At 47.3% G+C, this 27,507-nt stretch overlaps 2 protein-coding genes and 1 long non-coding RNA gene across 5 annotated transcripts in view; 2 read left to right on the top strand and 1 right to left on the bottom strand.

Annotated features, from left to right (window-relative positions):
- Positions 1-27,507, top strand: part of TRMT10A (tRNA methyltransferase 10A) — a 288,696-nt gene that overhangs the window by 108,138 nt on the left and 153,051 nt on the right. The window lies entirely within an intron of this gene.
- LOC130603866 (uncharacterized) lies at positions 21,325-23,559 on the bottom strand. The gene is made up of 3 exons (XR_008973304.1): positions 23,412-23,559; positions 21,975-22,068; positions 21,325-21,886 (listed from the first exon to the last, which is right to left on the bottom strand). It is a non-coding gene; the product is annotated as an uncharacterized LOC130603866 (long non-coding RNA).
- LOC130603862 (histone H2A.Z) lies at positions 23,635-26,032 on the top strand. The gene is made up of 5 exons (XM_057417949.1): positions 23,635-23,960; positions 24,392-24,469; positions 24,851-24,964; positions 25,368-25,497; positions 25,639-26,032. Exons 1-5 carry the CDS (start codon positions 23,958-23,960, stop codon positions 25,698-25,700), a joined length of 387 nt encoding a protein of 128 aa, XP_057273932.1. The 5' UTR covers positions 23,635-23,957; the 3' UTR covers positions 25,701-26,032.

Genomic DNA, 27,507 nt, shown 5'->3' with positions numbered 1-27,507 from the left:
TGGACTGCTAGAGTTGTGATGGTAAGGCACAGAGAGATTCAAATTCCCATGCTCAGGAGACAAGATGAATGCAGAAGAAACAGCTGAAAATAAATTTTGCACAATGTGAGCTACTCATTTATAAGGTAGCAATGGGCTGATTTGCTGGGTAGCTGAGTACTTGCCAACTTCGGGGCAAGCTATTTCTATAAGTGAGCATGAGGGCAGCAAAGGTAGGTGCTATCATTATATATGGGCAAAAACCCCAGCGACCTGTGGGATCTTTGTACTCAGGTCTGAGTGACAACTTGTCACTCCTCCAGCAAAGTTTGCATAGAAACACGCTGCAGCAGCTCCATATTTACTTAACAAAGAGGAGTCTGTTCTTTGGTTTGAATTTTATTAGCTATTCAATGGGACTTACAGAGCATCATACTGCAAACCTGACAGTCTCTGAACATGGGGTTTGAACTTGCTCCGCTTGTACAGCCAGTTGTGAAGGTGTTCAGGAAAGTACGCTGGGCTGACTGTGCTGGCACTGATGATGGTGGGCTGGTCCTTGGTGGCCATGGAGCCTGTCCTCCACCCCTTTGCACTTTCCCTAAGCCAAGCACTTATCCTTTGGGTGATGGGAATACGTTTTAGTCAACTTTTTCTAAATGCTGGAGCATCCACAAGAGGATTCCCATCTACAGTTTTTCAACCGTTACATGTAGGGGAAAAAAAACAAACCCCAACCTAAACCATATCCTGCAAATGGCTTCAGGAAACTACTTACTGGTCTGGTTCCCACCTCATAAAAGAAGGACAATGGGTGCACCTGGGGTTTTCCCCCTGCTTCTAGAGAAGTGAGTTATGTTACACTTGCTACTGCTGTTTCATTTGCCCAGGCTTTGGGCAAACAGCCTGGCAACTACTGAATATGCCAGAGACCCAAGGCCTCAGCTCAGTTGTTCATCCCACTTTATAAAATCATTTAATAGGAAATAATTTAAGCATGGACTTAAGTGCATTGCTGTATTGGGACTCAGGGGCAAAACCTGCTTGATTCAGTTCATCTGAAGTAGGTATTTATCAGAGGCTGTGCAAAGCCAATGGCGTTTTGCCTAAAGTATTTCATAAACACCCTGTTGGTGATAACTTGGACACCAGCGCACAGGCATTTTCTGAAACAAATAAGGATCAACCAGCATTGTGCTGGATGAGTCATATGGGAGAGGGGAAAACTGGCTGATTTTGCTCTTTTTAAGGCAGTCGGCCATGCCGATGTGAGTGGCAAATGGAGGAGATCCAGGCAAGAGCCAGCCACAGCGGAGACCATGATGGCCAGCTATTCATTTTGGAGGAAAATTGGCAGCAAAAGGGATCTGGTCAGCCTTAAGCTCTGGCAGCGTTCGTTTTAATTTTGTTGAGCTGACTCCTTAATTAAATGGTCACTTTATAGGGAGAAGCATGGGCTGTGCGGTAGCAAAAGGCGGAGGCTTCCATCCCAATTCATCTAATTCTTCTGAATGCCACCAGCTGCTGTATCCCAGCCATGGGATAATTTTGCCTCTAGTTTTCAACCTGCATCCAGACATTTTCCTTTTCCTAAGGGACAAATTAATTCCTTTCCTGGACTTACTGTGAGCTATAATGTGGCTGTATTTCAATGCCTCTTATGAACCCCATATTGAAGGCAAGCATAGTAAACATGTGGGAAAAGAGCTACAGTTTACTTTTTTCCATGTTGAAGGTCTTGTTTCTTTCTCCCTGTGCCTGGGGCTTTCTCTAGGTCTCAATCCGGCAGCCTCTCCATCCCACAGTGCTCTTCGAAAAGGATAAACCTCAGACGCATGAGAAATAGAGTTGTGTTTACACCACTAAGATGCAGTGTTGGTTCTACACAATTTTAAAGCAACATTTTGGGAAGTCATCTCTATAGTTGTCAGTGAAAATATGACCGACAAGGCAGGACTGGGATTGCCTCTATGGATGGGGCTACCAGGGAAAATAGTCAACTGGAAAACTTTGGAGCTGACCTTCTTAAGGGCATACAGCAAACTCAGAGTCACTCATGGCAGGGGAGAGTACAGGGATGGATTTTTCAGATCCCGAGTGCTTGGTTTCCATCAGCTCACTCAGGTGATGGGAACCTGAGGTTTCTCATGTAAGCTGCTCCTCAATGGGGAAAAGCATCCACGTCCCAGTGAAACTAAGCAATAGGTACGTGCATCTGCCTGCACACGTGTGATGCATGTGCAGACAGTAAATTCAGCAGTTTGCCCCCCCTTATCGTAGCTGATGCAACAGCTGATGTGCATAACCAGTGCTTCTTGCTGACTACTGTGATTCTGGGGAAGGAAAGCCAGATTTGCAAAAAGGTCCATAGCAGATACAGCCAGTGCTGGAGCCAGGACTGTACTTGTGAGGACTGTGGGCCGGCAGCAATGTGTGAGTACACAGACAGCACTCAGAGCTATTCTGGATTTCATGTTTGGCTTCCGTCTTAAAATCAATTAAATATCTCTTCATCATGCCTGGCTCTTGGCCGAGGACAGCTCAGCTGCGATGTTCCCAGGACGAGGTGCGTGCCTACTGCATGGCTTGTTTTCCTGGTGAATTTAGCAGGACTTCTGCCTAACCAACACACAGAGCTGGTCTTTAAGGGGGCAACTGGTTTCAAGCACCCCAAATGCCATCAGGTCCTTCCCTGCAAGTTGCCTCCTCACTGTTTAAGACTAGCACTGTTGGCTCCTCACCCCATACATGACACTGTCTGCCTTAATAGGATTATAACACCATTCTCTGAGGATGGACTTTTATTTTGTCTTGGAGGTTTATAACGCGCTGTGAACTCTGGACTCAAGCTGTTGGAGCAACTCAAGGAGAATAAAAGCTCCTTGCAGTAAGGAGCCTGGTGCTACCAGTGGGGAAATCCTTACCCCCCAAGGCCAGCCGCTGCTGCGGCACTGCTGATTTAGCTTGCTGTATCTTGTGCTGCTTTTCGGGGGTGCAGTTGGTAATGACTGCTGTAGTGACTTTGTGTAAGGGGATGACTTTATTGAGATGCTTAATCCTCAGCAGGTGCCACGCAACGTGACACGCAGTTATGTCTTGGAGGTAATAACGCCGCATTGATGTTTTACTGTGATGTTAACCCTCGGTGTGATGAGGTATTGCAAACATCGTTTATCTTCTGCTCCGCTACTGATAATGCGCTCTCCTGCTTGGAGCCGTCTTGCCAAAGCAATGACTGATACAATGCAGGAAGGAGCTCTCATGTCGTGGCCATGGTGTTTTATATGGCTCTTATTTTCCACACTTGTGGTTCTGCCTCTGTTCCAGCTCCACGGAGTCTCGCAATGCAAAATGAAGGATCCGGCCGCAGGACGTAGCATGGCCTTGCTTTATGGTTATGCCTTGCTGTTGCATAGATCTCTTAAGGTCTCTTACTTTTGTAGCTGTTCCTGCCTCTTTTCTTTGTTAGGCTTAAGGCAGAAAAATAACAAAGAGGATCATGGCTTTCTGTAAGGATTTACATTTATAGTTCATGAAATATTGGCATAGTTCCCCAAAAAGCAGGATAGAGACACATTTGGATCACTCTGTGATACAGTTCTCATGTTGGAAGTCTTTATACAGCGCATGTTGCATCTCCTTGGTTCTTCCCCGGTCAGTGAAATTGGTGGAGTTTTGACTACATTTTGGTGGAGGACCAGGATCACATGCATTTGGGTAATGACTTGTGTAAGCATGGAATATTTTCACGATTATGATTTTGGACAATTGGGGAACTTTTCACAGGAATTAGAAGCTGCTACTGGGACGTGATCCAGTTTTACGCATTAAGTTCTGATTGACTGAAGTATGAAAAATTAACGTTGATGAAAACAGCCAAAAATTTAAGGTACCACCTTTATCCTGATTGTGTCATCACAACACTCAGAGCTTTGTAGCTTACAGACCTAGAGCTCATCTTACAGAAACCTCGATGGCATGTCACTCTTGGGAAGTCACTGCTATGGCTGCTCCTGCATCTCCTCCCATTCCCTCCTTCCCTTCCCACCTTATTGGTAGCCTTGAAGCTGGATCACCACCGCTGGGCAGGAACATGTGGGTATTTGGATGGCATCTGATGGCAAAACAGGCACTGGGATTGCTGATTTTTAAGAGAGGCTGCTCACTCTACAAACTGACAAACTGCTTATCACCGCCTTTCTTCTAAGCTGTGGCTATACAGCTGGGTTTGTAATGTGGGGATGTGATGCTGTGCTGGGACTAACACCACACTGCTGGCATCCTCTGTACCACGGCACCACTCAGCCTTGTGCTGAGGTGTTATTCAGAGGCAGACTGTGAGGGCTGATACCCACCTTTAATACCACAGCATCCAGCCTCTGGACGACCTTCAGTAGTTCCAGGGCTCTGCCACCTTCATTGTTAAAAAATGGATTTGTAAACAAAGAGGGCAGGTTGCTAAGCTCTATTCCTGCAGTATCCACTGTGTGGCAGAGATGGTGTTTGCAAAAGGTCCTAAATCCTGCCAGGAGCAGCTCCCAGAAAGCGCACCATGTAGAAAGCTGACCAAGCAGAAATGCAATGTTCATCTTGCATTAAGGAATTCTTAATGCACTGAAGATACAATATTACAGTACTCATCTCTTTTTAGTCTATGAGGGGAAGCAATGTGGGTTATCTTATCATATGTGATAACATCCACGAGCTGAATTACAGAGCTGTCAGCTGTGGGACACTGAAATGACAGCCCTTTAAAGGGCTGTCAGGCTCTTATTGGACATTTGTATCAAAGCATTCATTTTAGTTTCAGGAAGACAAATTCACCCATGTCTTCCCTTTCTGCAGATCTCCTTAATTTAAAGTGCTGCTATCCAGTAGTAGGATACATAACAGAATGGCTTTCTTGAAGCTGTCCACGCTGCAAGTAAAATCTCCTCCTCTCCCAGTGGCCAGAGCTATACCAGTGCCATACCCAGAGGCTTTAAGCAGGGTTCCCAATATGTGGAGGCCTTTTGTAAGGCCCTGTGCCTTCCACAAAATGCTGATCTTGGGGGATCTGTGTACGATGCTCTGAAATAGCCTGACCCTGCCCACTGAACAGCCTTGGGCAGCAGTGAGGCCTTCTGGGGTTTGGCAATATGCTGGCCTGGTACATTCAACGATTGCTCACTGAAGTGATAAGGAAAGAAGGGGCACTGTCCACATTACCATCAGTGCTGAGCTGGGCTGGAAAGAGCCTCGCTAGGTTCTATACAGAATAGACACCAGTGTTTGGCTTCTTCTTGCACCCACCCTCCCTCCTGTGGCTGAACAAGAGGTTAAGCCATGCTCCCATTGCGGCACCAGTGAAGGACCCCTGGCATTTTGTGCAGCAGGACTCGGAACGCACTTAAGACATCTAACGGGTACAAGTGCAAATCAGCTGCCTAATCCAGCTCCAATTAGACTAGCCTGGCTTCTCACCAGCCAGAGGAGGTTGGGCACAGTGTGGCAGAGTTTCCCCTATGCCTGCTCATAGCCATTAAGTCTCCATTACAGGAACATTGACTTTGCTCTGCAAATGAAAGATAATGTCTCCTTAGGAAAATAAATTAAAGGGGGGAGAAGGAGCAAAACAAAAAGAACCCTTCACACTGCAATAGAATTTGCAATTAAGAACAAAACAGAACAGAAAGCTCTGAACCTTGACTTTGGGCAGGAAGAAAGGGCCTTCTCTAGAGCCCCAGGTTTCTGCAGGCACAGTGTGGCGGCTGCTGTCTTCACTTTACATCAGAGCATGAATGCTGTTGTTTCGCCCCTGGTATCAACAGAGCTCGCCTGGTAAGTGGGTGGGGTATTGGGATTTATATTATAGAGAAATTCAGGAAAGATTCAGTTTTTTGTGGTTTTCTTTTTCTCCCTACAAAGCTTTTGAAAGTCCACTGGGGACCCCTAATGGGCTTCATCTGCTGCTGAAGCACATGCTTCAAAGCCAGAGCTGCACAGCTTCTTTAGCCATCTATGGGTTTGATCATTCCAATGGGCTTTTATTACAGGCAGTAACGCTCTCTTACCCCTGCCAAAAGAAAAGTCACCTTTCTGGGAAGCTCTGATAGCTCCTCAACAATTTTGGTAAAACAACATTTTAACAGTCAGAAAACACAGCAGCCACATCAAACAGGGACACCCCTGGAGATGCTTTGTGCCCCCTCTGTAGTGTGTAAGATCCCTTTATGCCCTGAACAATGGTAGCATAGCAGACACGTCTACCTTGCCCAATGGAAAAGTCTGCAGAAGAAAAGTGGTTAGAAGTCATGGTTGCTGTGAAAGGCACTGGGAGGAATAATCCTGTGGGGATTTTTAAGGACATCAGTGACAGATAGGCAGGCGCTCAGCCCTACATAAACTCCCACTGCCTAGTCCCTATTCCTGCACACCTCCCCTCGCTTCTTTGCCCCCCAGAATCTCTGCTGCCCAGCTTTTAAGGCCCACACCCAGCTGGACAGCCTCCATGACCAAAACCCATAGTACCCCTGTTGCACTCAGCCAGGCCTGATGGGAACTGCTGCCTTCATGGAGTTTTGCCCTGGTTTCCTGGTGCCTCTGCTGCTGGGGCCAAGCAGGACACACAAATACTGCAGCCTGGTTTAGAGGGGTTTTATCCCTAATACCTTGCGTCAGCTTTCCTCCCTCCTATCACAGAAATGTGTCATCTTTCCCAGACCAGCATTAACATCATTCTACTTTTTCCTCCACAGCCAAATCCAACAGCATGGTTGGTTACTGGGAGTGGGTGGCCACACCAAACCCACCCGAAGTTTAGGCAGAAAAATGTTAGAAATGCAGTTGGAGTAAGTCGCCCTCTTCTCTTTCACACCTCCATCCCCAAACCCAACTAAATCAGAAATATCTGTGCTTTTTAAGTGGCTTCTAACATAATGAAAGTCAATTAGAGTGATGAAAATGGAGCTGATAACTGCAGGTTTTCATTACTGACTCTGTGCTACATGTCTTGTTCTGGGACGTTTGCAAGGAAGTAAGGGTGCATGGAGAGGCAAGGATGGGTTTTTTTAAAGCAGTTAAATTGCCTCCAATTAGCAACAAAACTGTAGTCAAAACATAATGTGAGGATAATAAATTGATATTTGCATAGTGGAAATGCTACCAAAATGTACTTCAAATAAGCTGAATTAGATTATAATTAGAGCTGTGTTTTGGGAAAGAAAATCCTTCTAATTGCCTGTGTGCAGGCAGTGCCAAGGAGGAGAGGGCTGGCAGCTGCCAGGGAGGTCGAGCCGGCACCACATGGAACCAGTCACCCACAACTGGGGGCTGTCCCCTGAGAGGGGAGGGGGTGTCTGCATCCACTGGGAGCTGGCACAGCCCTGGCGAGGCAGGTTGGTGAAGGAAAAGGGACAAAAGGAAGGAGGAATGTGAATGTGCGTACCTGCGGCCATCAACTGCAAAAACATGTTTTGTGGGATTGGACTGAAAGGAAATCCAGGGGGAAATTGTACAGACAGCACTTAGGGTGGGAGACACTCATGTGGAAAGCACTGGATGATAGGTCTCCTCTGGTATCAGACCATGTGAAGGAAGTTACAGCTGAGATAAAGAGAAAACATCATGCTCCAAAACAGATTTTTCTGAGAAAGTGAACAAAAGAACAGACCAAATGAGTAACGTGCTGATGTTACACCTTGCCACTGAAGTGAAGGCAGCATGAACATGGAGGCTGACTTGTTGCCTCGCATCTGAGAAGTCTCACAGTCGGTGTCAGTGCCCATTTTGGTGCACGGTAATGACAAGGTTCAGGTGGGAAAATCAATCAGTGCACACAAACCTGCCTCACTTGCTTTGGGGGGGGGGGGGGCAGAAAAAGGTCCTGTGAAATACGATGACCATGATCACTGGGGCCTCAGGATATTCCCTACTCAAATACCCAGGTTGGTACGCATGGTGCTTGCTGGGATAGTGCCATACACTGCACTTGGGCAGCTAACAGCATCATCCTGGAGCTGATGGCAATGGGAAAGGGGTGTGAATTCAGCCATCACCTATTGCTGGGGGCAACAGGTTGGTACAGCTCTCCCTGACCATGCTTGTATGCCCTTCTGACATTGGCTGCTGTGGGTAGGGAGGGTGGAGAAAACAAGGAGTATGACCTGGGGGTAGAGGAGAGGTGGCAGCAGACACCAGGGGTCCAGATTTCAGGGGGGATTTTGGGACAGCTCCTCACACCATTAGCCTCGTGAATGCTGTTTTGTGGGGTTAAATACAAGGTTTCCTATTCATAGGCACAAAAAAGAGGGTACCACAGCCCTGGAAAGGATGCCCAGTGCACTTAACTGGTGCATGTCTCCATAGACGAGACATATAGCATAGGTCTAGCTCCCAAATCAGGAGCTCATGTGTGTTTACTGTATAAGAAAAAAAGCAGGTATGAGACATGATGCAGCGCTAGCCTCATGTCAAGGGAAATACTCTCCTCCTGTGAAGGGCCCTGACTCAGGGCCCCAGTCCACAGCTGCTGCAGAGGCCATGGATATAAGCTCCTTTTGGAGCTGGCAAATGCTGTCTCGCTTTTCTGCTTGAGGGGGAGGGAAGAGAGAAACTCGCCTGGTGCTCTGCTCTGCTGTGGGTCTTGTGGTACCAGGTTTAATAAAGGGATGTGTAGGAGGGAGCACAGAAGGGAAAGAGAGAGGAGGAAAGCAGGCAGGGGGAGCAGGCAGCTGCACTGTCAACAGACAGCACTGGTCTGCAGCAGGGGCTGCCAGGGACGATCTGGGGGAGGCAGGAGGACATCCAGCCCCAGGTCTCCTTTGCTCTGTCCTCTCCTCTTGGGAGCAAGAGGCAGAGCTGGCCCCAAGGAGCTGACAGCCAGGCAGAGCAGAGGCAAAGCCTGACCATCCCTTTCTTAACGTCTGTTAACAGGCCCTCAGGGTGCTGTGCGCTGGCATGTTGTGCCTGGGGGGGTGCCCCACAGGGGTTGCCAGCATTGCCCTAAAAAGATGCTGAGGCTCACACCCACAAGAGGATGCAGACATAGGAGCCTAAGCAAAACCCTCCATGCTTTTGTCTGTAAATCACAGTGCATAAGGAATTATTGGAAACCATAGCCTGACCTCTGCCATGGGCTTGCAGTCCCATTTGCTCCCTCAGCAGCAGCCCCTGGGTGTTGGGCTCACCAGTGTGGCCTCAGGCAGTCAGTGGGAGCACAGAACCTCATGTAATGCAACAAGTGAGATGGATAATTATGGTTAAAAAAAAAAAAAAGAGATTGCACACCACAAAAGCAGCCCTGGGAAACAATTTTATTGCTTACAAAATGCTATGGATCTTTGTTTAGTGAGTGCACTTCCCGTGAAATGCAACTGCTCCCACTGTGGTTTTAAACTGAGACCACCCTGAAAATGAAGGCAGTTTCCATTAAATTGAATTACTTTTCCCTGAAACTGGCATGGCAGTGGTAACGTTGGTAAAGAACAATAGCTGTTAAGTGAGAGCATTATTTATATTTTCTGTTAAATCACTCTTATTTCTATTATGAATGACATCATGCATGCATGTCATGCTGATTTACAGTGATAAAGCCCCAGTTGTGATCACTTATTGCAATGCATAAGCAGAGCATGAAATCCACTGGCACAAATGCACAAGCAACACCGCATCAAGCTCAAATCAATATTTGGATCTAATTTAGTATTATCGAATCTGTTGATTGACATTACTGGTGCTTTTCAATATCATTCATATGCCCATCACCATCGTAACCCTGAAGGCTCTCTGTCTCTCCACCCCACCTTTCCAGCACTGTTCAGAAGTGGTGAGACAGGAAGCAAAATAAGAAGGAACAGAAACACATCACTGCCACGGATCTGACCACGGAGATGCAGTGTAAAGCAAATGTAATGTCCAATTAATGACTCAAATGCCTGAAGGCTAGACCCTCAGCAAGGAGGAAGTGGGGCTGCTAAGTGCAGAAGGCAGCAAGGCTGGACAAGCATCACTGTTGCAGGAGTTGTTCAGGGAAGGTTTCTGCTCTTGAGGATGTGTTCCAAAAGCTGCTGAGCTTCTTGGAGCCCATGGGCTGCTGCCACACTGAGGAGTTTCTCCACTTCCCTGAAGGACATGAAACCTTCATCAGGAAATGCTAGGAGGAGGTTTGATTCATCTCTTGCTAAATTTTATTTACCTAGGTTTTTATAAGAGGACCACAGCTACTGGGTCTGAAAGTATCTGTGAATTATCTGGTTTTCTGTCTGGTTTTCCTTGTGGTCTGAGCACGTATGTTTTGGGCTTGGTGATTTTCTTGTCTTAGTAAAGATGCATTTGGAGCCCTTGAAAGACATACCAGTATTACCACTCAGTACCTGAGTCTGCCTCATCACATGATGTGCAGCAGATATTGAAACAAAACACCACGGCTTCAACTCAAGGGTTTGCACAGACACTGGGTTTTCTTAGTCTCAGTTAGCTTAAGACTGCTCCCTCCAACCTCAGTTTTAATACTTGGAGTTAATGTAAAAAACTTAAAACAATTAAGACACAAGCAAAACAAAAAGAAGTCTGTGTTTCACTATGATGGGAACCCTTTAGTTGTTTCAGCATCACTTAGCCTCAGGATGAGTCACCGCAATCATACAAAGCACAGGGCAAGTTTTCTTTGGCTATGGGCCTTGCTGGGAACTTCTCATTGACCTCACTGGACAGGAAGAAGGGCAAAAGGAGGCTCCTCAAAAAAGAAAGACAAGTCTTTGTAGCAGAAAATTTACATGTGGCTTCAGTATCTCTCTATATACCAGTATGGGTCTTCTCCCTTGCCTCAACTGGGAAACCACCAATGGAAATGCATATGTAATCAGACCACAGCTATTTTAGGTATCATGTCACCTAATTCTTAAAATTTCACTGGGGCAACTGTTTGGTCTTTCAGTTTGTTTGCCACAGGCAGGGCTGCATTACTGACAACATAAGGAGAAGGCACCAGAAATGCTGGAATAGCTTCATGTATGAAGTACCTACAGCACTAGATTCCCCACCTCCCCAGGAGGAGCTAGGAATGCAGCTGTAATGGAAAGGAACAGCTCAGGTTACCCTTCTTCAATTGCCACGGTCATGTTTCTGAGTGCCACCACAGCCAGGTTGAAGGAGGAGTGGGGATGACCCTGCCCCGCAGCCTGCCTACATGGGAGAAGACAGAAGCAAAGAAAGCGGTAAGAGAAAGAACAGAAGAAGAAAACCTGAGTTTGAATGTTTTGAAGCGAGGTAAGAGCAAAGAAGGAAAAAGGCATGTATAAATCAGTGTCCTGAAATGCTACCTCGTTAACATTTTCAGGCCCTGATTTGGGAAACGTCCTTATTCAGAAACATATCAAGGTTTGAGTGTTTCTCTAAGCATGGATGTCCTTAAAGATGCCTTCTTGGTTCACAACCCCTACTGTCAAAGGCACGCTTATTTCAGCCCTAAAACTCCTGCAGCTTGATGCTGTTGCACACCTTGAGCAGGCACAGAGGAAACATCCAGCGTGCCCTGCCTCTCCTCCCACTTTCTGGGTAGCACAGTAACTTTCCACATCCTTCATCCTTCCCGTTTCTCAGCAGGAGCAGGAGAATGCAAGCCCAGGCTCCCACCCCAACTGTAACCACAGCAGGTACCACAGCAAATGCTCACACTGGGCATGGCTGCCTTGCTTACATGGCAGAAAGTTCCTGAGAGCATGTGCTGAGAGCAGGAAATGAATATGCTGCTGTAACTTAGTTTTAGGTTGCCTCATCAGCTCCTGGCCCTCTCCCTTCCTGTGCCTGTGCATTTCTCCCTGTGGCTGACTCTGTGGCTCAAACCTCCCCAAAAGTCTGTACAGCAGCACCAGCAACCTTCTGCACTCTCACCACCAATATACTAACTTTCCTCATACTGATTGAAGAAGCAGTAATAGCAGATGGGGAAAGCAAAGTAAAGCATCTGACCCCCAGTGAAAAGTCAGGAGCTCCTGGTCCCCCTGCTGCTGCCCCACACAGCTCCCTCACCCGGCACAGGACAGCTCTTCAAAGGTCTCTCTTCAAAGCACTGCCAGCTCTTCTTCCTTCTCCCTCATAACAGTAGCCTTTCCTCAGGAGAAGGCAATTTCCCATGGCAGGAGTTGGGTTTGGGTTTTTTTTGCATCTCACCTGAACCAGTGTATGGCCATGACCTCATTTTTTTCCACCCCAGCTCCTGGGTATGAGACAAGGGAGCAAAGTCACAGTTAGGATATAAAGTACAATGTCTGAAACCCAGCAGTGTGGTGGTGTACCACACAGCGCAGAGCCACATCATGCTTCTGGCTTACACCCGTGGGTACACAGGCAGCAAGTTAGCCACAGCTTCAGAAATATTACCTTGCAAATACCTCTGTCCCAGGATGTGCTGGGCGTTGGGGTACCCCAGCCGAGCATACACATGAGCCACATGGAAATGGAAGTCCTCGTAGCACAGTGGGATGTAGAGCAGGAGGAGGACAGCTGTGATTACAGCTGCCAACTGTAGAAGAGAGGAACAGTTGTGATGCAAGGAGAAAAAGAAGCTGAGGACCAGCTTCAGCAAAGATTTAATCTGAGCTCTGAAGCCTCCTGAAGCTATTCCTCACAGGGAAATGGGAGGAAGATTCACACAACCACAGAAACTCAAAGTTGCCTTTGATAGAGAGCTGGTTCCAGCATCCACTGAAGCCAGCAGGAAAAGCACCACCACCGACTTCAGCAAGCAGCTGACCCAAGTTATATCCCCTTTAAGCTCTGCTTTCCTTTGCTCAGCAAAGCAAACTACAATCATTTCATATTCTAGTGATCCTCTTGAAGAAAAGAAAAAGAAAAAATCGTAAGGTGCCATCAGGCTTTTACAGGCAGTTCATCAAGGAGGCCTGTCAGAAGGAGCTTCATTCCCTGGGCAGCCCGGTCCTCAAGCCCCCCACTGCCCATGCCAACTGCAGCATCGCCGTACAGATGTGAACACTCTTTTGTGAACACCCCTTTTTCATTCTGTGTTACAGTGAGGCCACATCACCAACATCCACACCTGAAAGGAGAATAACCTTGGATCTGAAACTCTTCTTGCATCCAAGGTAGAAATCAGCAAAAAAAGCCTGATGTACTGCACCAGCAGGGAAACAAAGATGAGAGACCAGAATTGGGCTGTTTGCTTTCTGATGCCAAATTGGATTTTCTTTGTTCAGTGAGCTAGCTATTAGCTTCCAGTGAGAGGATCAACTGCATCTTGGCGGGGTCGGAGATCCCTGACTGGGGAAAGAAGAGCAGGGATAGGAAAAGGCTGTAGAAGCCCTACACAGAGCCTCCTGCCCGCACAATTTACCAGGAGTCCTTTGCCTCCCTATAGGGGAAAACAGCACACCAACGGCACCAGCACTACAGAAGGTAAAACTCTTTCCTACTGCATAGGGAGATGGAGGTCAGGTACAGTCGGGGACTGAAGACATGGGCCTTTGAAAATAACACCAGAGGGAAGTGCTGATCAGGTTTCTCAATGTGACCCTGTGCTTGGGTCTGATGTTCACAGGGATGTGCTGAAGAGCCTGCAGGCTCTCTGCTTGCCACTGTCCCCCTCTTGCAGATGCAGGAGCAGAGCAGACACAAGCAGCCCCATTTCAATGGCCAAGTACGAAACAAGACCTGAGGCCCAGCCAGGTGACCACGGCTGAAACAGAACAAGCACTTTTTCATCTGGGCATAATTTATTGCTACGGGTACTCATGAATAGTGTGTATGTAGGTTTGCCACCATGCCATGCTTGGAATGAGCCAAGGGGACAAGAAGCAGCTGAAAAGGATGACAAGACACAAAAGCTTTAACAGCCAGGAACTCCTCTGGCCGCTATAGATGGTTTGATGTGACTGAAACATATGAGTGCAAAACCCAGCTCCCCTTCATTGGGGGGTATGGCACATGTTGTATATGCAGACCATTGCAAAGCAAATGGCACATTTAGGTCCTGGTCTGCTTCTCAGCTGTGTGTAGAGCTGGAGGGCAGAGGTGGTGTGGTGATGGTGGGGGCTCCTGCACCCACACACATCACAATCAGCTGAAGCAACCACAGGAGGCAACAGGTTGCCAAGAAATTGTTATCTCCTAATTGGGACCACGGTTGTTGTTCAAGCCCATCTCTAACAGGGATTAGTGAATGCTGAGGATTGAATGAGCCTAATTAGCTAATTAGGCTAAGCAGATAAAATAGGTAAGCAATAATAACATGCAAATGCCCCAACGCTTGATTTTCTGGTTGACGAGCTTAGGGATGTAGGAAAGACTTGATGTTCTCTTTAAGGATCCCAAAATGCAGCCCATGCAATGCCATTGCTCAAACAGGAATGATTCCCAGATGTTTTAACAAAAACAGCTCTCTTGTAATGCAACGAGGACCTGTGGAGCCTGAAAGCACTGATGGGTATGTAAATCCCTGTAAGCCAATAGCAAGTTCAAGAGGAAGTGCAAGTCACAGATCAATCTGGTTATTGCTGAATGCTTTTGCTCTCATTTAAGATGAGAAAATGATACTCCTGAAAAAATATTATGATGGCTAGGAGTATAATAAGTGCTTCTTGCTGGAGACACGGCTGATGATAAGGTCCAGCTCAGGCAAAGCTGAGTGCAGACCTCTGGTGAAGGGCAGCATTTCTGAAGCAGAGCAAAGGCTGCTGAGTAAGAGACTTGTTTCACACAGCGACCGTGTGCTGCCTAATGCTGTCACTGTGCTATTTTGTCACTGTTGCAGTGGCTGGGGCTGGAATATGTCAGGGAATGTTACAGAAGGTTGCAGGAGATAGGGTGCACAATGCTGCTGGTGCTTCTATGGGTGCAGATTTGGGGACTGCAAGATGCTGACTGTGGTGGCATCTTCTTTATGCTCTATCCAAGGCTACCTGAAGACTCAGGAAAGGAGTGAGAAATGTGGGGTTTGGGAGCAGCTGTTTCTATTGCAGATCTGGTACACCCAGTACACATAACAGCAAATAAATGATAGTCTGTTTCTAAATGAAAGGGGGAGAGAAACTGGTGGGAAAGGTGCTATAGGTCACAGGGGAAACCCCTACAGCCAGGCTGTGACCGTACACCACTGTCATGGGTGTACATCCCAGTGTGAATGCTCCCTGTGGGACATCACCTCTCCATGGCAATGTCCATGATATCAGACATCCGCTGCTTGCAGCCCCTGCCCTCACTGCTGTGGTGACACTGTGCCTGGCTCCCGCAAGATGGGTGGTCTGGGAGCTGCTGGATGTCTGCTTTTTGTCCCAAGCTGGGTTTTGCAGGGAGGCTTTTACTGTTGCACTTGTGTAGCCACTGTCAGATGTGGCAAGTAAGATCTTTCAGAGGACAGCACAGGCGACTGAAGGCACAGTGTACCAGCAGTCCCCAAACCAAGAGCTCCTCAGACATCCAAGCTGGGCAATAAGCATTAGTCTACCTCAAATGCTCAAATGTGGAGAGCTTGCTGCATTGCCCCATGCAGGGGAGGGAAGTGTACTGCTGGCCGGAAACCACCTTTGCTGATGGACCCAGTTGTTCATCCCAACCTTTTCTTCGATAGTGACTCATTCTGAAACTGCTTTGCATGTTTCAGACCTTGTATCGTTGGGGCTGCTCTAAAGCAAGAGGAAGCCCAGAGGTATGGATTGAGCTATGCTGAACAGGCAGTGAGGGAGTCAAAGCAACCTGTGTATGTGTATTTAATATGCATACGCATATTAAGTTTCCTACAGCAGCTTTGGCACCTCGCCTGCACCATCATCCATGTGCCAAAGTCAAGTAATCAGGATCAAAAAGGTGATCAAGGGGATGCCCAAAAATCCCACCCGTAAGAACTGTGCCAGCAGATGCCACATTACTGTGCACTAGTAAAAGCCCCCACTCCCTAAAGTCTGCATTGCAACAACCATGATTGTCCCCTGCATTGCATTCTCCGTGCTGGTGAGCAGAAAACCCTGGGACTCTGCAGAGGTTCTGGTGACATTGCAATCACATCTGGGCAAGGTCACGGTGCTGAGAAAGGCATCGCAAGACTCAGATTTGAAAGGCTGCTGTGTACAAACAGCTCCCTGTGGCTTTGACCCACCTTGGCTTTAAGGGGCCAGCATCGTACCCTGGTGTGCCCAGACACCCCAGTGCCAGTGCTCCCACCCTGAGCCCATCCCACACTTACCTCCCATCTGCTCCACGCCAAGCTGGGGGAATGGGGGTTCCCACTCCCTGGAGAAGGATTTGCGTGGCAGGTATCAGCACTGCCTCTTTCCTCGTGTCGCCGCCACACTGCAGGCTTCCTGTGCCGCATCTCTCCCTCCCACAGGAGGTCTGAGCTCCTCATTTTAACCTGGTCTGCTCTCTGTCTCGATGGGCACTGCCACTGCCCTGCCATAAGTCTTCCCCATCACCATCCCTTAGTTTTGCTCCTGATTTGTCGTTGCAGTAGCCCAGCTGCTTCACAAAGATAAGAGGGATGGATATGCATCCCCTCTCAGAGTCATAGAAAAAGAGAAGATGCTCCTGCCAAAACCCTTTCAAACCAGTGATGTGGTTTTGTTTCTGTTTCTAGTGTTCACACATTCACAATTTCTCTGTGCTGAATCTTCCTCTTCCTTTAGAGTGCTCCCAGGTGTTGCAAGCCCACATCAGTAAATCATCGTATTTGACCAACTTGATGAAGTTTCTTTCTTTCTGCTTTTTGCATGAGAAGGAAAGTGATTCACAAGCAATGATAACGCTACCCACCACTGCAAATATTCAGTATCTTTTCTCAATTGTATGGCCACCATGGGCACGTGGGGGCTGATTTGTTGGATTTTGGACAAAAGCAAGAGCATGCAGGCCCAACCCCAGGTGAGAAAATTAGAAGTGGTGCAATGATCAAGAAATTATCAGAACATGCAGAACCCCCACAAAATTCAACAGGATGGGATTTATTTTTTTAAGCTAGAAAAGGGTTTACTTGTTAGAGGCAGTCATTTTATAGCTGTATAAATACGCTTCTGTTCATCTGCAGTAACTCCACCTAGTGACTTTCAGACACAAAATGCCATTTTGCTTTCACATCTAAGAAAACATCTCTCCTTAACACAAGATCCCTAATGCATGTTACCTTTCCAACTCTGAAGTCCTAGCAGAAGACCTTAACTGGATGGCCATCAAACGAGGTCCTTCCCATGTGAAGTACTCAACTTGCCTTGTTGCCTGACAGTAAAAGATAAAATGTTTTTTTCCAGTTTTACAACAGGATAAGTGCTGTGCTTTGGTTTTAAAGGCAACCCCATCCCCAAGGAACAAGGATACCTCTTTGATGGTGATGACTCAGCCTAAAAACCTTACTGAAGAGGAAACCTTTCATACTGTCATGTTTTATTTCTTACGTTATGCTGCCACCATCGGGCCAGTTCTATTTGTTCAGTCACAGCCCCGTTAAGTTGAAGAGATCCATTTTCATGCTTCTGGTCAAAGAGCAAATCATTTTCACAGTATATGAAATTTAATTGGACATTGACAGTTGTACTGCAGGATCAACTGTTTCCAAGTGCAAACCTCTGCATTAAGGAAACGAAAATAACTTAGAGATGTCCAAAACAAGTCCAGAGCAGAAGAGAAGGATCTTCACTGCAGCAAAGAGCAAGGAAGAGATGAAAGATGGTGAGGAGTTTAATACCTACTTACCCTTTTTTCTTTTTTTTTAGCTACAATTATTAGAATTTAAAGATCAAGGGAAAAAAAAAACAACCAACAAACAAACCAAAAACCACAAAACCTCTCAAGCAGTCATTCTTTTTGGGAATAAGCCACCCTATAGCTGCAATCCCAAACTCTGGCAGAAGTGAGTTCCTGAGTTATTCTTATCACTGTTATAAAGGCGTATTGGTAATAGTTATATTCATACTGACACCTTTCACCTAGCTCAGTGAAATCGGTACTTTTCTCAGTATTTGCAGTTCTTTGTTACAGTGGATAAAACCCAAGAACATGTTATTATTAATTATGAATTATTAATTGAGGACTATGCCATTGCTACCTGCAATAACTTTGGCAGGGAAAGAGCAAGAACCCCAGCGAATTTTCTCTCTGCTCTTCCAAGGGGCAGATAGCATTCTATTTTCCCTTTCATCTTCACAAAACAAGTTGTGAAGAATCACTTCCAGCTCCTGCAAAGGAGCATTTTGATTGAAAATGTGGAACCAGCCACATTCAGGAAAACATTACATTCTTCACGTTTCTTTTCCACATAAAAGATTTATCTAATAACACCGTTTCTCTTTCCCTCCTTGGTGCATTGGCATGGTCAGGGATAGAACTGCTAAGATACTCCCCATCAATTGAAAACTAGCTGTCAAGTGCTGGAAGAGGAATGGGTGGCTGTGGGTGTGAAGAGTTAATAGAACAAAGTCACTGTTTGGGAGAGCTGGTGACTAGACTGAAGTCCCACAAAGAAAGTATTTTCTTTTCAAAGGATTGAACTGAAAGCCAGATGTGAAACATGGGGTTCATCTTCCCTTATTTGATTTTTAATGTCTGCTTCTCTTTGTTCCAAATTAACTTAGACCTTTTAGTAAGCAGACTGACTGAGGAAGCACACACTTATTGAAAGAATTATGTTATACATATTATTGACAGAATGAACTGAAATAAAACATGCTCATAGCACACTACCTGTCCAAATCAAAGACAGTGCCATCACCACATCAGATGCAGACGGTTTACAATGTAGGCTTAGTCTGGGAGTGATAGTGAATTAAACAACAAGAAGCAATTAGCCCAAAAGGTTTTTCCAGGTTGCTTTCTTAGGAAAAGAGATTAGTCTAACCAAATGCCACAATCAGTACAAGCTTGTTTAATTACAGTGGCCTCTGGGCATAGGTATCACATGGCAAACCAGATCCACCCCAAGAGTTCCTCAACTTGAATGCAGTTGGAGCAGGTACTCCAACTATAAAGTATACGTCTTTATAGCACGACACAAAACTGTGTAAATATTACTTCAGTTGCTATCCTAAATGGAGCTCAAATGGGGGGAAGAGGGAGGACTTAGGCATACAGCAACAACAAGAGAGTGGGGAAAGATAAGTTTCTGCACTAGACGATGGGAAGGATGAGGGTAAGGTATTCTGGCTGGCACTATCTCTGACAGACTCTTGTTTCATTCTGCCTAACTAGCTATAGCTTCCTTTCACAGCTGGCTAAACAGAAACAAGATAAAAATCTATTCAGACTAGACATGATGACACTATAATTGCTGATAGAAGAATGTATGATTCTGTAAGAACACCACCATAGATATAAGGGCAATTCAAGATTCTCTGAAATCAGTAAGCAAATGTTATTTGCAGATGTATTAGAGAGACATGCAAAGCTTGTTTCCAGATACCAGATTAATAAAAGTATCTGTTAAACAGAACAGTTGCATCCATTTGTCACTGCATACAACACAACCGTGAAACCAGAGAGGGTATGATTTTCCTGAAGCCAAACACAGCAGCCAGCAGAGAGATCCAAGTGAGCAGAATCCTGTTATTTGATAGAGGTCCTGCAAAAGGGCAGCAGGGAAATTCTCTGCAAAGGGGGAGGACTCCAGGGGCAAATACAAGGCATTTGTAACTGATCTCACCACAAAAACAGAGCCTAAATGAATATAAGTGGTGATTACAAACTTTAAAAAAAAACCCAACAAACTAAATTACTCACCTAAGGGGGTGTTAGGTCAAATTTAGACACACTAAAACCTCTGACTAAAACCAGCATATAAAAACTAAGCTATCTCTGCGTAACTGTCACCTAAAAAGTTGAATTTCTCAAATGCCTTCTCCTGTGTGGCTTTAAAGTTCCCCAGATACTCAAATTTGTACCCCAGGAATATCATGGCAGGGCTGAGTATGTAGGCATCTAGCTCTCACATAAACTTGTTAAGGATCCAGAAACTGCAAAGTTCCCTGAGGGATGTGATACAAAGAGCTTTCTGGAAACGATTCATCCATTAATCTACTAATGGAAGATGATCACCACCACTTCTGCAGAAACTACAACCTTGTGAGAGACCAAATAATACTGTGTTCATAACCTAATAGTGAGAGGTGAGAAATGGTCCCTGCCTTACAGAATCTGTCTATATTTTGGAGGCAAATGAAAATGAGTGTTAGTCTCCACAGAAATTGTATTAAGTAGTAGACAGAGTAGAAAGGAAAGCAGCACTACACCCCAATGCTTCTAACACATGTTGAAATACATGCCCTAAGAACAGAGCCAGGTGATCAAATGTCCATAGCTACAACTCTCTGCTCCAAAGGGGAGATAATCTTTACCCAGTAGCTCCTGCTGCAAAGCTGACTGCCTCTCAGTGAGGACCTGCACAAATCCTGCTACAGCAAGACACAGCACTCAGAGCTGGCCTGCATACCACCAGCACAGACATCCAGCTTCACAGGGTAGGTGTGAAGCGCCTACTCTCCAGGGCACCGTATCAGCAGCGTGTCTGTTGAATTGTGTGTGATGTTCTACAGCAAGAGGAGGTCAGTCACAGAATATGTAACACAGACAATGGTTAAGCACAAATATATCTTGTAATGAGATGCATCAGAAAAACTTAATACTAATAAAGCAGTGGCACAAGGGCTGGGTAAAATATGCAACGCTCTTCCCCCTTTGGCCTTCAGAGATAATAAAAAGATGCCTCAGCACACCTCAGCACTGAGACAACAGGGTATGAACACTATTACACAAGCCCAAGTATCAGCAATTCCCTTTCTAGACACACTGCATGACTGCGTCTTTCCTCACCAGGTTCCCCATTACCTTTCCTTTTAGAGGAGTTTTTCACCTTCTTAAAAGGACCTATTAATGTTAACTGGACCAATAAAAGCCAATTACTCTGCTCTGAGCCCCTTAATGAGTGTCTTTCTTCTCTCCCATGAGGTGGTTACATTATAAAAACTGGATAAGGCACTTGAGGGTAGGTTTGGGGTACTGGTTTCATTAGGGTGATGGTGGTGGTAAGTACTCCCTTTGTGGGATTGAGGTTATTTGTGCTTACAACTGGGTCTGAAGTTGCTTTGGGGCTGTTCCTGGTGTTCCTAAATTAGTTTTAATTTCTCTCTTTAAATATCAGGGGGCAGGTTGTGCTTGTTAGAAGCTTGTTAGCTAGCATGAGATGATCTGGGGCTAGTTTCGTGTACCCTACCTGACATGATCTGTTTAGTAAATATACATCCTTGAGTTAGCTTAACCTTCAGTGTTAGGCTGCCTTGCCTAACCTCCAGCTGTAAGGAGCCATGAGTAGCTGGAAGCATGCAGCCAAAGCAAGCTGTTGGGGAAGCTTGTCTGGGAAGCAGGGAACTTCTGTGGCAGGGATTATCTCCACCTGATATGAGGCCTTTCTGTTCCGCCGCTTCCTAGCCCTTCTGTGGACAGAAATCAGGGAGAAAAAAAAAACAGGTTTTCTCCTCCTGCATCTCAAATGCTGTCCCCAGAGGGTCTGTAACCTGCAGTTTGGCTTCTCTTCCCTGTAGGAAAAAACCTGAAATGGATGCTTGCTGTAAGCATTTTGGACAGAAATACTTTTTTTTAATGGCAAGATGAATGAAATCTTAACTTCTACAGGCTTCTTTAAAATCTTGAAATTTACTTTTAAACTGTAAAAAACTAAATCCAAACTCTCTTATCTTTTTGCTCACTGAAGGAAAGCATAAACAACTAATGCTTCAAATAGACAGAGGCACCAGACAGTTACATAAAAACAAACCACCAGATTCCTGTATGTAGGAGTGTCTGCTCTCAGTTCGGTCCTGCCTCACTCTGTGTGTGCCTGGAAGTATGTCTCCCTGAAGCAGTAGCAGCTAGGGCAAAATGCCCAAACTGAAGCACTGTGTTGAAGGCATTGATGACGTGGCCTTAGGCTTCCTGGAGGCTGGAGCAAAAGGTCCTTTGTAAGCAGGACACCAAGTATTTGGGGTCAGCTTTAGAAGCAAAAGAGACACAAAGTTTTAAATCCTTACTATTTCAGTGAACTGATGGAAAGACCTTGAAGGAGAGCTCTAGGGATCAGCACATACCCTCCTATCTTGGCACTCTATTTTGCTTGTTGCAGACCTGAAGAAAGTGGGAAAGTTATGGTAAGGAGAGTATCCTCATGAAAACTTTATGCCCTCAGCTCTATTTCCTACTAAATGTCTGTCTGTAAGAGTACTCGTCATGCTTAGGACCCTTTGATATCAGAGAATACATACATGAACACCTACTAAGTGGTAGTTTTGTGATTAGATTGGCAAATTGCATGAGATTTAGTTTTACCTCTAAAGAGGCATTCAGCCATTGAAGGGCCAGAGTTTCCCCCTGAGCATATTGCATACTCATAGATGAATGGGGTATCTCACAGATAACAGAGACCTATGATGTTCTGGAGGAGTACAATGAATTGCTACCTTTTTGGAGTTGAAGGAGGTGGGTCAACTGAGGTTAAATATCTATGCTGCTTTATTCTAAAGTAGAAATAATGATGCTGTATTGAAAATGGCACGTGGGGCTTCATTTCAGGGGAATACAGGCAGGGATTTGAAGTGCCCAAGCTGAGGACATCTGCCCTGCATTAATTAAATGTTACAGTTGGAACCAACTTCGCGATTAACAGATTTTACCCATACTGTGTTAAATATCCAGTGAGACGAATAGGTCTGAGGCAAGGCTGCCCTTGCTAATCCTGTGTCTCTTGCATAAGACGGAGGCAAAAATAAATACAGTGCAGCCATGCGGAGTTGTTGGCCACGCCGGCACTTCCCCACCCCCAGCATCATGAAGAGTAAATGCGACTTCATCCTCAGTCAAATGGCACTGGGCAGCCTCGTGTCTTCGCTAATGCAGTGTAGTAGCTCCTCATCCCGAGACCGGGATGTAATCTCCTTCAGGCTGCTTCTGAGATGCTTTGTGCACTAAGTCAATTAACTTTACTGTGGAAGGCTTCAACCTCCCCCAATAAAGTTAAAAGTGAATCTACATCAAGCCGCATAGAAGGGTAGACAGAGCGAGACTAGGTACAAGGAATGGCACCCGTCAATAAACAACCCCTCACAAATGCCTCGGGTCGCTCGATACCTGCACACAGCCACCTCTCGCACCGCTGACCCCAGCAGACAGCCGGTTCTCCCCCCTTCCTGGGCGTGGCGAGGCCGGTAGGGCCAGGCCCTCACGCCTCAGTTTGGGGGAGGCGAGTGGTGGCCCGGTAGGAGGGGCTGGCTGAGGGCCAGCACTGCGGCCTGCGGGGAGGGCCGCGGCCCCTTGGGCAGCTGCTGCGGCTGCCAGCCCCCTCCAGGTATGCGCGGTTTTTATTCTGTTTATTTAATTTCCATCGGACTCCAGCTCTCAGAGGGCAAGACCCGCTGCCGGAGACTCGTGAAGGGACTCCACAGCCCCGCACGCTCGAAAGCTCCCCCCCTAACCCCCCGATCGCGGGCGGGCGGCTTCTCCGCGGGAGCGCCCCACGCCAACCCAGGCAGCACCGCCGCAGCGGGAGAGCGTCCTATGTCGGGACCTGCAGGGTCTGTGCCTCCATCTCCCCGAAATAACGGCGAAAGGCGGCCGGAGTAGGGGGGAAGCGCTGAGAAGCGAACCTCGACAGTCTCTCGCACGGGCACCCCCGTCCCCCCGGGAATCAAACCCCCTCAGTTCTGGAGAGGCCTGTCCCTTTAAATAGAGGCAGGGCCTTTGCCGCACTCCGCACCACCAGACTGGCACCACCCCGCCTCGCCATTGGTTGTCGCTGGGGAGAGCGACCCGCCCCTGCTCGCAGCGATTGGCTAGGGGCGGGGCTGCGGTACCCGGATGCAGGGACTCTCGGCGGTTATAAAGCGCCGGGGGAAGGCGGGAGCGGGCGCAGTTTGAATCGCGGGGGGTTGGGGAAGGTCACTGTTGTCGCTCGGGCTCCGTCAGTGAGGGACGCTCTCGTCTTCCATCAGCCCCTGCGCGGCGCTGCCCTCCGGTTCGCGATGGTGAGGAGCCGTGGGGCCACCCGAGGGGGCCGTGCTAGTGGGGGGGGGGAATGTAGAAGGAGGGACAGGGATCAAGGTCCGTTGCGCCCTTTTGTGTGAGGTGGGAGTGCACGCGACGGAGGGGAGCGCGGGCGGGAGGGGGGGGAGGCGAAAGTGGGGGGGGGTCTCGCGCACTAGTGGCGCCGGGGAGAGGGAGTGGCTGCTGCGCATGCGCTCGGGAAGCTAGCTGTGCCGCTAGGTGTAGCGGGCAGCGCGCACGCGCCTTGGTGGCGCGCGTGCCTCCCCGCGGTAGAGAAGGGCGGAGTGGGAGGAGGAGGGGCGCGCATGCGCGGTAAGGCGCTGCCGTGGTGCCTTCAGGTATGGTTCCTCGGGGGGAAGTGGGGGTGGTGGGGTTGGCGCAGCCGTTTTTACAGACCTCTTCTCATTGCCAGGCTGGTGGTAAAGCTGGGAAGGACTCCGGAAAGACCAAGACCAAAGCAGTGTCCCGTTCTCAGCGGGCTGGACTGCAGGTGAGCAGGGACTGGGGCATGCATTAGGGAAAGTCAGGTCGGCCTTCCGTGTCTTGGTTGGTTGTACCTTGTGAGACTTTTAGAGTCTGCTGTCTCTTGGTTGTTCATTATGGCATGAGGATCTGTTTAATCCTTGAGTTTGATGTCTGGCTTGGATTATTTTTAGACCCTCTACAGATCTGTGCAGGAGGGAAGAAAATTCCTTTGTGGCTGTTAATGGTTAGAATTGTGATGTAAACTTGGCATAGCGTGTCCTAAGTTGGATTCTCAAGTGTTGAAATGTAGCCTGTACTTCTGCCACTGGGCTTCTGTTGCCCAGCATGTGGTTTTCTTTTTCTGTCTCCTTCGTCATAGCCTGTTCATACTTCTGTTATTTTCCAGTTCCCTGTTGGCCGCATCCATAGGCATCTGAAGTCTAGGACTACCAGCCATGGACGTGTAGGAGCCACAGCTGCTGTGTACAGTGCTGCAATCCTGGAGTACTTGACAGCTGAGGTAAAGCTCCTGCAGGGGATGCAAGCAAGTTGGTCAACTCCAAAATGGCATAATGGTCAGAGCCTGCTGTGGTTTTGCCAGTTTGGACTGGGCTGTGAACTTGCTTTAAGCCAGTTTTAAGTGGATGCACTTCTGCATTTCTTGCAGCTCAAATCACTGACTTACAGGAAAGATGGAAGGGTGAAGTATTTTACAAATTGTGTCAGTATACTTGTGTCTGCTGTAAAACTCACTCTATTCTTGGAAAACTAAACGCAGGGCTTCAAAGGAGGAACCCTTTCAAAAGAGGCATTGTTTGCCATCTTGGTGGTGTTGCTAGTGTACTTGGCACAGAGAGTAAAATAGCAAAGGCCATGCAGTTGGTCTCACTTTGGTTTGTGTAACTCGGTTTACTTGTCCTCAGGTTCTGGAGCTGGCAGGCAATGCATCCAAAGACTTGAAGGTAAAACGTATCACTCCCCGCCACTTGCAGCTTGCGATTAGAGGAGATGAGGAATTGGATTCTCTCATTAAGGCAACAATTGCTGGTGGTGGTATGTAGATTTCTTGCTGTTTGTGATGGGTTGGGTGGCAAGACTTCTTATCAATCTAGAGGCTGGTTAATGCTGTTGCTTGAAGAGCAGAGTTTAGGAAAACTGAGAAATAACATGGTCTCAATTGTTGCTGTTTCTTAGGTGTAATACCGCATATCCATAAGTCTCTCATTGGAAAGAAAGGACAACAGAAAACTGTCTAAAGGATACCAGGATTCCTTGTTATCTCAGGACTCTTAAGTACTTAATTGTCCAGTGTTGGTGATTCCAGTGGACTGTATCTGTGAAACACAATTTTGCCTTTTTGTAACTTTGAAAACTGAAGCTCCCTTGAGCTCTCTAACAAACCAAATTTCTGCATTGAAGTCTTAACCGTATTTAAGTGTTACCATGGCTTCAAAGAAGCTATTGTATTTGTAGTGAGTTCTGATTGAGCTGACTGGTTATAGATTGGTTTAAGTAAAGGAAATGTTTGGTTTTGTACAGACTTTTCATCCACTAGAGTGGAAATATTCAATAAATGTTATGTCAAGACTGATTGTCTCTTGTCCACTAACTGAAAAATACTTCGTCTCGACTACACGGCTCTGAGTTGTTTGAAGAATGTGCAACTCTGGTGGTCCTGGCAGCTGTACTTTGGGTGTGGAAACAGTCCTGGAATGTTGCACTTGGGAAATATCATCCAGTAGAAGGCACACAGGTTTCATCCTGCCAAGTTACACTCTTGCCAGCTGAGCCTGCTGTGCAGAGTGACAGGTGCCTCTAGTAGGACAGATGTCAGGTTGATGCTACTTCAAGGGCAGTTTTACTTGATGCCAGCCTTCATAGAGAGAAGGGCTTTGTCATGGAGGGGGAGGAAGGTAAGCTGGATGGATGGTGGAAATCCCCAACTTCAGCCGATTTTCCTTATCATAGAGCTGGATTTCTCTCACTCTTTCTTGTAGAAAACCGTAGAGAGACATGAATAAAAGCAAAGGCTGTACTGCAGCAGCCTTTCCTGGCTCATGTGTAAACTTGGAGGCAGAGTCCAAAACCTGCTCCCAACACAGCAGTCAAATAGCTCTGTCCTGGTGTGGCATTTCCCACAGGTCAGCTTTATCTCTACTGCAGTCTGAACTGGAAAGCACATGGTTGCTGTTTGGAGCATCTTATAGTGGTGAGGGTTTAAACTATAGGGCTAGAGTTTAAGGATGGTGTGTTGAAGTTATGGTTTCTGCCATACAGTAGCATCCATCATAGCAGTAGAATAAAGGTAGGTTCTCCATCTCTCTGTAAATCCACTTCTCCCAGAGAGGGTCTGCCTGTAACTGCAGTGGGGAAAACCACATCCTTTTTGTGGTGCAAGAGGTGCTGTAGAGAACAGTTCCTGTGCCTGGGGGCAGCAAGCTCTCTGCATTCCACAACTGCTCTTCCAGCAGCAAAATACTTAATAGAGCCTGTTTAGCATCCTTATTTTGCTTCCCTAACCCCTTTCAAGTAACACTCTGTGCTGCAGCACTGTAGCTGGAAGGCGTTGACCTAGATTGCAGGTCTTGGTTAGACATATATTAGCTGCATTTGTCCCCTGAAGCTGTGGTGCTTCACTGTAGCACCACTCAAGGGTTTTCATTGCAGCAACGCAGCCCTCGGCAGGGTGTGATTGATTTTGCTAATAACAGGCAGCTGTTACAAGGTGCTAGCCGGCCCCTTCAAGCACAGCTAATTAAAGAACTACAACTCGCGGGCTCCACAAAGGCTGCAGCAGGCCGGCGTTGCGGTGCTCTCTAGGCCGCAGTGCAGCGGTAGTCCACGGCCACCCGCCCGGTACTTTTCCATCCTAGAGGGCTCCCGCAGGCTGTGGCCGGAGGGCAGTGGGGCCCCGCGGACGTGCGGATGGGCGACAGCGCTCCCGACAGGGATGAGCGTGCCGCTGGCTGCAGCGTAGGTCCTCCGCAGGGCTGCTGCCAGGGTCCCGGGGCTGGCGGTAGGGCGGGCGGGGCGACCCCGGGCCCGCGAGGTGGCGCATGCGCG

The sequence above is a fragment of the Pezoporus wallicus genome, unplaced genomic scaffold, assembly GCF_028554395.1.
Source record: "Pezoporus wallicus isolate ANWC-B61680 ecotype Strahan unplaced genomic scaffold, APGP_CSIRO_Pwel_v1 contig_6999, whole genome shotgun sequence".
NCBI lineage: Eukaryota > Metazoa > Chordata > Aves > Psittaciformes > Psittacidae > Pezoporus > Pezoporus wallicus.
Note: the sequence above shows the minus strand (reverse complement) of the source record. Positions and strands in the feature narration are given on the sequence as shown.